We start from the raw sequence: 14,452 nt of genomic DNA on the forward strand, positions 1-14,452 counted from the left end.
GGGTTGGCACTGGCAGCTGCTGCAGCCAAAGCCCCTGTAGCTGCTGCCTGACTTAGGCCTAAACCTAATGTATTGAGATTATATCCATAGCTGGCTAATGTATTAAGTGCAGAGGTGATGGCCACCAGGTCATTGCCTGTAAAGCCAGATAAAACTGCTGGAAAGGCTGCCACTCCAGCAAGGTTAGCATGTCCTAATAGCCCTGCAGCAGCTGCAGCAGTTGGTAACACTTCAGCAGTGTTTGCATAAGGAGATCCGGTTGGATTGGAATTGGCCACTGGACCTGTGACATTGGCATAACTGATATTGAGACAGCTGCCACTCTGTGGATCCTCTTGTATCTTCTGGATGATAAGTTCAACAGCTTTTCGGTTTTGTTCAGGTTCTCCACTCACAGTGACAACCCTCTCTTGCAAGTTGATCCCATCAGGTTTCTGGGAAAGCTGTACCCAAGCCCCTGACTGCTCCATTATAGCCTTCACTGTAGCACCTCCCTTCCCTATTATCAGACCTGCTGTGCTGTTGGGAACTATAATCTTTACCTGTAATTGAAAAAAATATATATAAATAATACTTCTGCTTTGTGCATAAACACTATAATATTTTTGCTACCCTATAAAAGGAAGGAAAAGAATGAAGCAAGTTAGTTACCATGTTTTTAAAAGAAAGGGTTAAAAAATTAAAAAGAAACACAGCCCATCATGCTTTTTAATTCTCTGCATGTTTCAAATGTATATTAAGAAGAATTAAAGGTAAATTAACAGGAAAATAATTTTTATCATTCTCCCACAGAAAATACTGCTTTCAGCATAGCACAGTTCAGACCAAAAAGATTAAGCAAATGCAGCTATTATATTCATATGGAAAGATTATCTCAGATTATATCAAACTGAGTATTTTCACATGATTCCTCTCTTTCCAGGCAAATGCAGCAAAACAACTTCTTTGGCAAAATTTGTCTGAAATTCTTTACCTTCCTTTAAAACATCTACAATAGCAATAATAAAAAAAGGAAAGAAAGAAAAGAAAGAAACAGAACAAACCAAAACCCAAACAAACAAAAAACCACAACCAAAGCAACATTTGGCTAAACCTCAGACAGATGAAATAGCTGGTCTTGAACAGAACGTGATCTTGATTCTTTGACCTGTGACCCACATCACTGTATGGAAATTCATTATCTGATACACTGTATTATTATTGTTCAGCCTATGGAAATTAAATTTTACAGGAAAGAGTACCTAAGAGCTGAGAATTTGAGAGTACCAAACATAGCATTTGTACATTTAAAAGTTTACCAAATGGTTTCAAACAAAGGTTATTTACCTAAAAATCCTAACTTTGCTTCTGTTTAAACAAGTTTCAACAGACACAACATAATTAATGTCAATAAATGTATTACCTATTGACTTACTGCTATGAGTGAAGAATGATGTCCGGGATAAAAATTCAATATTTATACATATATTTTTCATAGTTTTTGTTTTTAATACACATTTTACAAATGTGTCCCAAAGTTTTAATGTACTGTCTATTTTAGGACATTGAATTAATAAGATGTTTTATTTTACAAAAGTTTTCGTTTTAGTAGCTTTGTGTTCAGATATCCATTCATCCCAATTTTTGTGGAATATGTGTAGGGGGCAACACTTTTCAGTTCTTCCATCAAAATTCTATCTAAAGTCTTATCAACAAAATAATATAAAATACATCTAAATGTTACGAGTAATAGTCACTTTTTACTGCCTCATTATAAAGTCAAACTAATTGCAAACCAATATGCATGCCCTACAAATAAGTTTTTAAAAGCTAGAAAAAGCTTAGATATTTCCAATGGTTATGTTAGCAGGAAAATCAATCTTTGAGAATCTAGCATACTAGAAACTTGATAAACACTCATATTTTCCACTTACATAATATTTACATTAAAAATAATATATCATACTGTATTTTGCACTGGATTGTTCTAAATCATATGCATAATTTTTAATTCAGAATTTCAGTGGCATCAAATCACAACATGTTCTATAGAATAAATAAAAAATAATCAGCTGCTGAATTATTCTAAAGATAATGTGAAAGTAGGGTATTGAAAAAAAATTTCATCCACTCATATATTAAATAGTCCTATGAAAAAAAATCACTGTATATACACTTAAATACATAATGGCACATTTTATATATATTTTTAGGCAGGCTTAGTTTTAAGTCAGGACACCTCCTAGTAATTTTAAATGTAGCTCAATGTATTTGGTAATTTTAAGGTAACCTTTTTAAGAATTGCCATCATAAAAAGAATGAAACAACTCAGTTTTGATTAGATATTTCAGTTCTAGATATAAAATACATTAACTAATCGCTAACTTGATGAATTGTCCAGATTTTTGCTAATTTTTTTTTTGGTGGGGGGGGCGCTTGTTTGTTCTTAGTTTTGGGTTAGTTTTGTTTTTGGTTGTTTTATGCAGCACTGCACAGCTCTCATTATTATGGTTTTGTGCTGCTTACTACAGAAAGCATTTACTTGCCTCCACTGGTCTAAGACACACTAACAGGTTCTGTGGGAGATTTCAATAAGCAATATGCATAGTTCTGATCAAGTCAGGCGAAAGTGCCTATGTAAATTTAAGTGAAAAAAACCCTAAAAAACACAAGAAAGTACAAAAATACACTCTCAAAACCATACACGTGATTTCAGATGTAAATAGGATATTTAATGCCAGGGCAGTATTGTTGCACCTGTAATATTACAATTACATATGCAACATATGAAAATCCAAGTCACTTTAACATAGTTGGTATTTTTCTTAAGGATGGGCATAGTAAAATAAAGCAATGGCATAATTCAGCCACAAAATTAAAAAGGAACTCTTCTCTATGCAACAAGAAAGATTTTCACAGTGAGAAACTGGTACTTTTCTCACTTGACACCCAAATGCTCATTAGGTTACCACTAACAGCTCTAGTTATTGGGCAAAATTATCTGTCTAATCAGAGGAGAGATAAAGAATGATCTTCTTCTTACTCACCCATTCCCACCTTGCCCAGATATGGTTTTGTGTTTAGCATTACAAACAACATAAAAATTATGATGCATTTTGAAAAAACCCATAAAATTTCATGTGCTGGATTAATATATGTCTGTCTGTTTCAAAAAGAAAGATACCCTTTTCTAAATATCTGATTTAGAAACAGACTATTGTTTCTTTTATTGGCAACTCTTTTAAATGGTAATAATTTAGGAATATACCAATAATACCCTTTTCAAATACAACCCCTGCCATGGTGGATATTTCATGTAATTTACATAAAGCACATCTTTTAAAAACATATATGCATTAAATAATTAGACAATATGCCTCTATTTTATATTAGGACAAAAACATTACATTCCAGTGAAAATTCAGTTTGAACAAAACATAAATGCATCTGTACTCATTTAACTTAAAACATAAGCAATCCTGCTCTTCTTGAAATGAAGAGCAACATTTGTATTATTTTGAGATATTCAGCTGTAACATTCTTGTATTTTGGACAGCTAATTTAAAATTTCATTTAAAAATTTAGATAATTATTTTTAAAAGCAAAATATATTTAGGATTTTTTTTAATTAGGAATATAAATCTTGCTACCAGTTTGGAAATCTCCATCTATTTCTTTTAGTCACCAAATCTTTCCCTTGTTTGCATATTGGAATATCAAGTATTTATGGCAAACATTGGTTGTGCTGTACAATAACACAGTATCTAACATATTAGATAGATCAGCAGCCTAGGTGCCAGTAGAAAAGAAATAATGCAAAGTTTTTTGTTTTCTTTCCTGTCGAAGCCTAAAATCCATACGGTCACTAACTTAAAAGGTATAAAATGATAAAAAACAATTCAGAAAATGAAAAATGAAATATTATCTATTTGGTTCTGTTACCTACGTGACCACCATTTTTGAAAAAAGTTCATAACTCCTTGTCTGGCAAGGAAATTGGACAGTGCACTTATTTTCCTTTTACAGATAACAGGTTCAGAAACTGATTTGGATGCAGAAGTAAGAAACTGCTACCCAAAATAAGTGCTCTGAGCTATCCAATAAAGGTATTTTTCACTATGCAGAAAGATTAGGCTTCCAGGTTTGTGTGTATGCTCCTGGCTATATCCAAACTTGTGCTGCAAAAAGGAGATTGATTATCTAAAGCAATTATGAACATATGCTTACATATGCATAAAATAGGAACACGTGTAATTTATTTTGTTTAAATGCTATGGGAAGAAAAAAAGGAAAGTAAGTCAACCTTTATTTCATGTCAAATAAGTTTTATAAAAATTAAGGATTGCAGTTATGGCATTTGCTTGCTCAAAAAGCAAATTAACTACTTCAACAGGCATCACTCTCATCCTATTTCCATTAGCATAAGAAAGTTCAAAATCAGGCTCAAAAATATAATACTTCTTCCCCCAAAAGTCAGCCAACTATAACAAATATAATAGAAACAAAGTAATTTCTCTGCGTACATCTTCAGTGAAACAAGACTGTGTCTTTAAAAGCCTTGACAAAAGTCAAAGAAACCTGGGCTGTAAGAAGGGCTCCAACTGGAGAGCAGTTTGCTGCCCTCAGTTCCCAACGAAATCTGCAGAGATTTGATGCAACTCTGCCCTTCGGAGGAAGAGGCCTGGTACTTGGGGATCTCAACCACTGTGTCCAGAGACACAATTCAAACTGCTTTTAACTCACCACGTGAGTAGCTCATGTAAATCCGAGACTCTTAAACCCTCTATCAGCTAATTCCTTAAACCTTTCCTATTTATTGACAATCCACTTGCATAAGCCCACGCTGCATTCATATATCATGTCAGAATTGCCTGCAAGTCCTCTGATTTACCAAGCTGAAAGTCCTGGCTCAGTTGAGTGAGCAGACTAGCATCTACCAGATGTTTGGTGATTATGCTCTGCCACTCGCATCCTCCCCAGTGCTGCAGTGAGATAATCTGCACTGAGCAGCTATGAATGTCCATGAATAAATGCTAAATAGCTACATGGGAAGACAAACCATGACCAAACCTGCACTACTACCCATGTCCTGCCAATTCTTATTCCCACTCCTCTCATGTAGACACCTCCAACAAGCCAGAGCAAAGTTTCACCCATTCCACCCTTTCACTTTTCTACTGCTTTATTTCTTTGCCCTCCTTCTCTCTGACAATATTTTGTCTGGTTATATTACCACTTCTCACAGTCTCTAGAACTGGGGAGAATGCAATCACAAACCCGCACCATACATGCTACCCTGCTAATACAAGGTCTACACTCATAAATTTAGTGGAAGGATGAAATGCAGGCTAGATAGCAAGAATTAGCACTTGATATGGCTGTTACACCAATTAGAGTAACTGTATGTTAAGAAGGTTGAAAAACATGGTTTTAAGTTTCAAGTTTCACACGGTGGCATGACACATGCCTACACTAAATTACACCAGAAGAGAAATACTACTAGTTATACAAAATAGCTCCAAAACTTGGAAAAAACAAACCAAATAATTCAACAGTGGAAATATTTAAATGCACCAGGCTCTATTTATTCCACTTCTGTGTTCTAAGAGATTGCACAGAGATTAATGAACCAAGGATCTTTTTTATCTATTATTCAGGTTTCCTTTTTCCTCTTTTACTTTCAACAGTGTAATTATAACCCATTCCATGAAGTTCTTGTAACAATTGTTCTTTTTCCTTCTATTAAATCTTTTAATTACTTGTCTAATACTGGTTTATTTTTTCTTAAGAGAAAAAACACTTTACAGAAAAGATTCCATCTAATCTAACAAATTCATCCTAATTTGTCACAATTCTACATTTTAGTCACTAAAGCAAATAACTGAACTTCCTTAAAACTGTAAATTGATACATTCTATCTCATATCTTTTTCTTTTCTTTTCTGTCTTCTTGCTCCTCAATTGTTTTTAACTCTTTAAAACTCCCTCCGGCCTCTGGATTCTACATCTGAAAATTTCATGCTATTTTAGCTGCTCATATGACTACAGGCTTAGACTTGGTGAGAAGGTGTTCTGAACACACCAATTCCCGTAGAGAGCAGTCAGTAAGCAATAGGATCACCTAGGATTTTTTTTTTTGTGTGTGGCAAGATAACCACACTGCTACACTAGGCTTGTGAGTAGTCCCATACAATCCATCCTAAAGTGAAGTGGCACTGTAACAAAAATCTGGGAGAAAATCAGGATCAACTGAGGATGTGAGAGAAGTTCTGAAATCAAGCAGAACGACAACTAAGTTCATTACAGGCAAGGTGATGCCTGCATGCACTTAGGATTCACATCCACGCTGTGTGGTATCAGGCAGCTCCTGGGAAGCCCCTGGCTACACAGCCAGCAAGAACCACAAGTTCAGGACAGCACAAGGTACTGAACGGTCATGAGTCATCCCACACATACAGCCATGCAAGGCTGCTCTGGACAGGTGTTTGCTCATGTCAGACTTGGGCTCAGCTTCCAACAGCAGCCTGACACAGCAAACCTCTACTTATTGCACATACATAGCCTCAAGGGAGCCACTGGAATTTCCCTCAATATTTTCAGTATCTCTGGACTGCACTCCATACTGGATTCATGCACATGCTGAAACATGAATTTACTTTTTCAGAGGTTTCCTGAACAAATTCCTGGCTGCTCAGTTCCGGATTATACATTTCAGCTTCAGAGAAAATTCTTAGACAGAACAGAGACATCTTTTAGAGACATATTTCTAATAATCCGCTTGATACTTATTTACAAAAATAGGCACATGTGCATAAAAAGCAAAGCAATTCTTCGTAACTTTAGTTAGATCATCAGGTAAATAAACCTAGACCATAAATTGTCATCTTTCCCAACCATATTTAAATTCTGTAAATGTCATTCCAACTCAGTTTGTCTCTTTCTGCAAAAGAATGTCTAGAACAGAAATACTGTGTGAAGAAGTGCAATGGATTACAGTAAGAGATTAGCTGCTACTTTGTTCCTCAACATAATGCACTTTTTTCTTTTTCTAGTCATGTTTATGTTAATATGATTTTCTTCTCATCACAAGCAGTACATATACTTGTAGTATTCCCTTCATAAATGTTGCCTGCAATTATTCCAAGATGAATATAATTTTGCTACTTCCCTATGTTGCCTCTTTGTGTTATTTCTGACCTCATAATTACAGTTTCTCTCAAGACAATTCAAGGTTAACTTAATCCATTGAAAAAATACTGCAACTCTGAGTTTTGTCTCAAATCACACTGGATTATTACAAATATAAAAAATTGACATAGCAAATAGATATTCTAAGATGTTTGGTTTTATCTGCTGGTACACTGCAGGAGGATTTTGGTCTAATACTGACACTACTGTTCATCACAAGTGTTCATTTTTCTCCAGTTCTTAGACCTCCTCTCTCAGCTGAGGTTGCATTTTTAATTTCATTTTAGTCACAAAAACTATCATGCAAGAGAAACCCAGCTTCAACTTAAATAGCCGGGAACAATTTACATCTGAAACCACAAGGCTTAGAAAGTCAGAACTAAGCAGGAGAAATATTTACTAGAGATAAGACTGTGTAAGGATGTTTTGCACAAATTGCTCTTTTGGCTTAAATCAATACTATTTTTCAATTAGCATTTGATATTAAACCTTGACTCTTTGAGGCACTTAAAAAAGTCACTCCCACTTCTTTTAGTAACTACCTAATTACAATTCTGCCCACTTTAAAGTATGAACATTAAGATTTTTTTCTTTCATGGTTTTAACTAAAGATGTAATTTGGAATGCAAATTTCTCACAGCAAGAAACTAGCAAATCATGTTTAAAGAAACAAGAAAAATATTCTCTGCTGCCTGTTTTAGTTGCCCTTCTGTCACCAGTATGTGTAGGCTCTAACTCATAAATAGAAAGGCTTCTCTCAAAAGCAGAATGCGTGCATAGCCAAGTTGTGTACACCAAAAGAATAATTGCTAAAACAATGTTGGTTATACAGGTGGCTGATTTTATAAGATTATGTAGTCCTGAAGAAAGTATTATTAAAATTTTACACTCTCATATGCACACATAAAAATCTGAATAGTTTCATAAATACCCCTCAAGAAAATATGATTCAAAACTGTGGGAATGGAGCAGACCAACTCCTCCATGAATTGTCTATGATACATAGTTTTAATAACATAGAGAAGAAACTTAACTTTTCTAATTTTTTTCTCAGTAGCATAAAAACAACATTCCATATTTAATGCATTAATGTTTCATGAGCTTCAAATTACATTTGCAAAGAAGTGTAATGCATTTTGAGAAGCTTCATTTATACTTTTCACTTTTTTATAATTAAAAAAAGAAAAAATGAGCTGGTTACATACTAAATTACACAAGAGAAAAAATTAATAGATTTTTACTCAGTTGCAGAGAATGCAGTATACATAGAAAATTAGATATCCATACTGGCTGTGCCATTGTTCAGATGAAACATTTTTAAAAAGACAGAAAGCATGAATATTATCAGTTCTGTCCAGTATTTTCTAAAACCTTAAGTGATGATCGAATGTTAACCCTATTCCCTCTTTAAAATCAGCAAATTTTCCCCTCCCTCATCTAAGATTTCTCTTTTTTTCATCCTTCTTATATAATCTGTTGCATGGTATCCTATGAATACCTGCCAACACTTCACAGAGACAAGGAGGGGTTTAGAAAATGCATGAATATTTACAGAAGTATTAAGTATAGCAATTTGGGATACTTCTAACTGAAAGAAACTATGTAATGTAATTTCATTATTGGAATTGCTAAAAGAAACTCTTCTCAATTTAAATAATTGACATAAAATATAGATAATGTCTATTATTTTAAAACTAAATATGCTTCACTGATGGTATCACTAATACTCACACTGTTTTACATTAGAAAGGATCTAACTTATGAACTCATAAAAGCCACTCCAGTTTCAAAAGTTAATCAATCTTAACAGACAGAGAGGCAAAGTGGGTGCATCCCTTTTTTTAATGCTTTCCCAGTCACAGATCCGTAGATGTTTGGCTCCTCATAGCTATGAACTCATTGTCCAAGGAAGCATTGCACTGGCTGCTTTCCTGATAAAGCTTCAGAAGGCAAATACAGAAATGAATAGGACATTTCTGCCCTCCTCCATAGAATACTTTAAAGTCAGCATGCATGAGTTTTACAGGCACTCCATAAACTTGCTCTGAATGACATGCTATATTTTAACTAGGAAACTTGCATTTGATGAAAAGTAATAATTGGAAGAAATTCTATGGCTTTCTATCCTATGCCTACAACATAGGAATCAATTTTCCATTGACTTCCGGGAGACTGATGCTTCCTTTTTTTTATTTTAATTTTTTAAAATGTTTTTTAATGGCCATGTACCTGCAAGTCTAAGAGAAAACTAAAAGTATTTTTAAATAGCCCTTTGAATGGAGTATGAGTTCTCAAGATGAAGAAACACTGTTAACATTACAAAACATCACAGCTATCAACAGTGCTCAGTTTTCAGTATAAACTTGGATAAATATGGCTAGAATACACAAATGCAGAAAATTATATGCATTAGTTATGTCATTTAATTAAATTCAGAGGAAAGAACAGCCAATAGAAATGTGCTGAGGGATCTGCCATTTCTCTGTCAATAACACTTTTCATTGAAACTGACTAAAACTTGAAACCTTGGAAAAACTAAACCCTGGATATTAGAAACACATTGAGATTTTTATGTTCTGACATTGCTGGCCAGATCACATTATTTTAACAGCATGTTAAACATTTTCTAAATTAATTTTGGATTTAAGTCCAAGTATGAAATCATGTTTCAGCATTACTGGTAAGAATACTGAAAATCAGTCTCTGGAAACCATATTTTAAAATTAATTAATCTATCTATAGGACTGACAGGACAAAAGAAGGCTAAGAGTTTTAGTTTGATTTCAGAGGATCTTTGCTACAGTTGATTTCTAGAAGATATATATCACAATAATTCACAGGAATCATATGGCAATTCTGAACAAAATTTAAGTTATCAACTCTATATCCTCTGCAGGAGACCCCTCTCTTGAAGGATGTGGAATCAAGGTGAATCAGTAGAACCATTTCAATTCTATGGCATGGAAAGCAAGAATTTATTATGACCATTTAAAAAAGGGGTATTTCTTTCTTGCTCAAAGCTCTTTGTGATCCTTTTGTGGGAGGCCAAAAGAGAGAGTTTGATCATCAGCAAGAGGAACTTTATGGTTACTCATACCAACAAGTTTGCAACTCCCAAAGGAAGGCGGTAAAGTGCTCAGAAAATATGACAGCTTTTATCCCTTTCTTAAAATACACTATCTCTATATTTAATATCTTCATGCTCACAAATAGTCCCCAATTTTGCTACCACAGTTTTCATATTCTGAAAATTACAGTTTTAAGTGAGAATCTGTGGAATTGAAAAAAATTATAGATTTTGAAAGAAGGAGGTAAAAGAAAGTGTAACTAGCTGAATGTGCTTTGTCTAAATGAACACCTTTGAGTTTTCATGACCATAAAATAAAATAACGATACTAAACCCTAACGTCCCCTCCTACACTACTTGTAATTAAAATTCTGGGGTAATTACTCTGTTCTCCACGGAATGGAAGGGGAGACACACAAGAATTAAAACCCTTGTGGTAATGCTATTAATGTCTCAGGTCCATGAAAATAAGAGCGTATTTATTCTTGTTTTCCCCTACAGACAGTTCTGTATAGCTTCATGGTGTTTTTCACTTAAAAAAAAAATAAAAAGGAAAAATGGCAGAAAGCTAATGATCAAATGTTTTCCTAAAAACTTTATAAACACAATTTTTCTTATGAGTTTTTTTTCTGAAAACATCAATTTTGCTTTAGATATAAACCCATGATAAGATGGTGGAGCCAAATAGCTTCTAAAAGGAGGAATATTTTAAACATGCTAACTAAACACATCAATTAAAAAAAACCAAAAACCACCGTGAAATGAAACAACAAAGGACCTTCTCACCATTCCCACAGACATATGATTTAATAGGAAAACTAAGAGAAAAGTAAATAAATTAAGCAAATATCTGAATATATATCATAACTATGGACACTTTTATATGCACACACAGTTCTGTACTATAAATATATGCTGCTATATAAGAATGCCTAATACTTGATTTACTTGTAAGTAGGAGCAGTCCTCTTGCACTGAGTATCTAGTGAAGAGTTTCAGCTTAGGCAGAGAGTACAGAAGCTACTCATTCACAAGTGCCTCTTTAAATCATATTTTTGCAATTCAGCTTATTTTAAAACCAATAAGAAAAAAACCCTCATGCACAAAGACATGCACATATCTGTACTCTCTAGAGACACAATGAGTGGAGCCCCCACTTCCTTCCAGGTCCATCATGTCTTAGAATCTCCCAGCTGCAATCATGTCAAAAATTAGTCTGATGCACAGAACAAATGCATGATGTTCTCATTTCAAAATCTAGGAACAAAACCCACACACTGTTACAAAATTATTTCAAGGGACTCTCCAACCTTGCTTGGAAATCAGATTTCTGCTCTTAACAATATTATGTAATCTAAATAATGTAACTTTGGTCTTAGAACTATCTTCCATAGCCAGTCTGTATTAAGCTACACATGTAGAGGTGAGAAAAGACTGAACAAGGCATTTTTAATGGTGCATCTTGGCATAACCTGGCACCAGTTTTGCACATACACTTTTACTCCAAGATCACAAAATTAGTGTAATATGAAAGATAAAATTTATTCTATCATCAACCAATATGTGCAAAATAAATATGGTAGAATAAAGATGATGCAGAGGGAAATCTGGCTCCTGCAAAACGCACCTGGTCCATCTAGATGAACTAACTAATTAACAGCACCAAGGGTTATGGTTACTTTGAACCCCTGGCTTGGCATTAGATAACTAGCAGCAGAAGCTTAATTGTTTCTGTATTAATTAATCCTTAACTAATAAAATAGGATTTTGTGTAGCAAGAACTACTCAATGAAATTCTCAGGAACACTCTCTTAGATGTTGTTTGAAAATTGTTTTCAAATAAGAAAGGGAAGACAGTTAAGCAGAAAACATTTATATAACCACGTCTCTCTAGGTCATGAAAAATAATTATTATTAGAAATTTTGATTACAAAAAGGACATAGTTTTCTTAGTGTGGTTTCCCTAATGGGTGGATGGATAGGCGGCCACACACAAGTATTGTGCTCAGTTCTGGGCCCCTCACTTCAAGAAAGAGCATGTCCATAGAAAGGCAACAAAGCTGGTGAAGTGTCTGGAGAGTGAGTCCCACATGGAGCAGCTGAGGGAACCCAGAGAAAATGAGGCTCAGGGGAGACCTCACTGCTCTCTACAACTCCCTGAAAGAGGGCTGTAGTGAGGTGGGAGGTCAGCCTCTTCTCCCAGGCAGCTGGGGACAGGACAAGAGGAAATGGCCTCAAGCTTTGCCAGGGGAAGCTCAGGCTGGACATGAGAAGGAATTTCTTCACAGACAGAGTAATTAAACATTGGAGTGAACAGTCCAGGGAGGTGGTGCAGTCACTACCCCTGAGGTGTTCAAGAAATGACTGCAGGTGGCACTTGGTGTCAAGGTCTGGTTGACAAGGTGGTGTTACATCACTGGTTGGACTTGATGATGACAGAAATCTTGTCCAACCTAATTGATTTTGAGATTCTGTGATGTCTCCAAACTTAATAAGCAATTCTACAGGACTCCATAGCTGTCTAATGCTAATAGAGTCTTCTGACAATTCAATTCAAAACCTTCCTCTCAGAGCCTGACAATATGTCTCTAAGAAGGATCAGAGAACAGAATAAGTTAAAATCAAGCTGTAGGTCTCAGGAAATATATAATTAACGGCAACTAAGCTATGGCAGGCTGGCTTAGAAGTTAACATTCACTCCAGCTGACTAATATCTCACAGTTTATAAGTCTATCTACTTCTTGCTTAACTCTTGTAAACTTGTAGTTATATGTATTTAACCAAGATAACTTAGGTCAGTTATCAAACTAACTTAGTTCACTTATCAAACTTGACTTAGCTTTTAAAAATTCTCTGTAATTACAGGAGACAGGTGAAGGTACAATTGCATAGTCCTTATTAAATGGGAAGATCCTGGATTTAGATCAAAAATACACAGCTCTGTCAGAAAACTGCATATATTTCTTGTTAAACCATGTATTTGCAAACCATATTGTTTCCCTACATCTGTGTTCTGGGTTATATTTCTCATACAATGGGAGAAAAAATTCATTAAGGCAAACTATCTATAGACAAGCACTAGACATAGGCAATACTTGAATATAGATAACTGGCACCTATTCACAATTTTGCATAGACAGTAATCTCACAGAAATGCTCACGTGGGAAAAAAATTACTCCTCATGCAAACTAAGGCTGTGGGGCACAAATATGGCTGTATTTACACATTTACGTTACATGTTTTTATACCTATATTACAAATGTGTAATACTACCTGTGCATTAACACGGAAAAATACTTTACATAGAGTAAATTTGAAGGCAGCATCTAAGTAAATTTGATTTAAATATCTCTTGTTAAAGATACAATGAAAAATAATTTGCATGTAAGTCTTGCCCTGATCTCAACTACTATGCACAATATATACATATTCTTCTGCTTGAAAAGCTGACAATTTATTTTTAGAGAAAAGATACTGAAAATGTGAAAAGAAAAAATAAAAAAATGAAAAAGCTGTCTCATAAATAAGATGGAGGTGAGGAAATCAATAGATTTACTAATCTCCTTTTTGATTTCACAATACATTTGTCCCTTTTTTCTATTTAACAAATACTCAATGTGATCCTTTGCATATGTAAAATAAATGCATAAATGCATCACTTAAATTCAGTTTTCAAAACATACATTTCATCCTAACAAAGCTGCAGTCTCCTTTTCTTACCCTGATTCACCTGAGTTCCTATTAATGCCAGGCAGGTGTAACTTACACTTTACTTTGAAATTGGATGCAGTAAAGACAACCATCAGAGTACACAACCACATTTTGCACAGCCAATCAGTCTTTTCTGGTAATGTAATGTGTATAATTTATTATCTAATTACTTATCACATAATTAAGGCAGAAATTTCTATAAAACAGCCTCAATTGCTGGCATACAAGTGAAATACAACCTGTGAAATGTCTTCAACAAACAACTGTTATTTCCTTCTGTTTGTAAAACAATGTGATAATACTGGTTCTGGACTATATTTACAGTTTTATTAAACATTTTAAATTTATTCTTATACAAATTTTGCAGAACAAATTTTCTGCAAGGAAATGATTATCTTTTTACTTGATCTCTCTTTTTTCTGCATCACTTAATTATACATGTGCACAGGTCTGCAGATTTTAAGGTATTGTATTTTGGTTCAGTACTTTTTACTACAGAATGCCATT

The 14,452-nt window shown here is 34.4% G+C and overlaps 1 protein-coding gene across 2 annotated transcripts in view; it reads right to left on the reverse strand.

Annotated features, from left to right (window-relative positions):
- NOVA1 (NOVA alternative splicing regulator 1) overlaps window positions 1–14,452 on the reverse strand; it is a 136,393-nt gene that overhangs the window by 2,531 nt on the left and 119,410 nt on the right. For both annotated transcript variants that reach the window (XM_054275946.1, XM_054275945.1), the window contains one exon: window positions 1–542. This exon is cut by the window's left edge and continues 2,531 nt beyond it. In XM_054275946.1, the coding sequence (XP_054131921.1) occupies window positions 1–542 (542 nt within the window). The remainder of the gene's footprint in view (window positions 543–14,452) is intronic.

Source organism: Melozone crissalis, unplaced genomic scaffold (genome assembly GCF_028551555.1).
Source record: "Melozone crissalis strain CALT ecotype California unplaced genomic scaffold, PUWL_Pcris_2 ptg000018l_1, whole genome shotgun sequence".
NCBI lineage: Eukaryota > Metazoa > Chordata > Aves > Passeriformes > Passerellidae > Melozone > Melozone crissalis.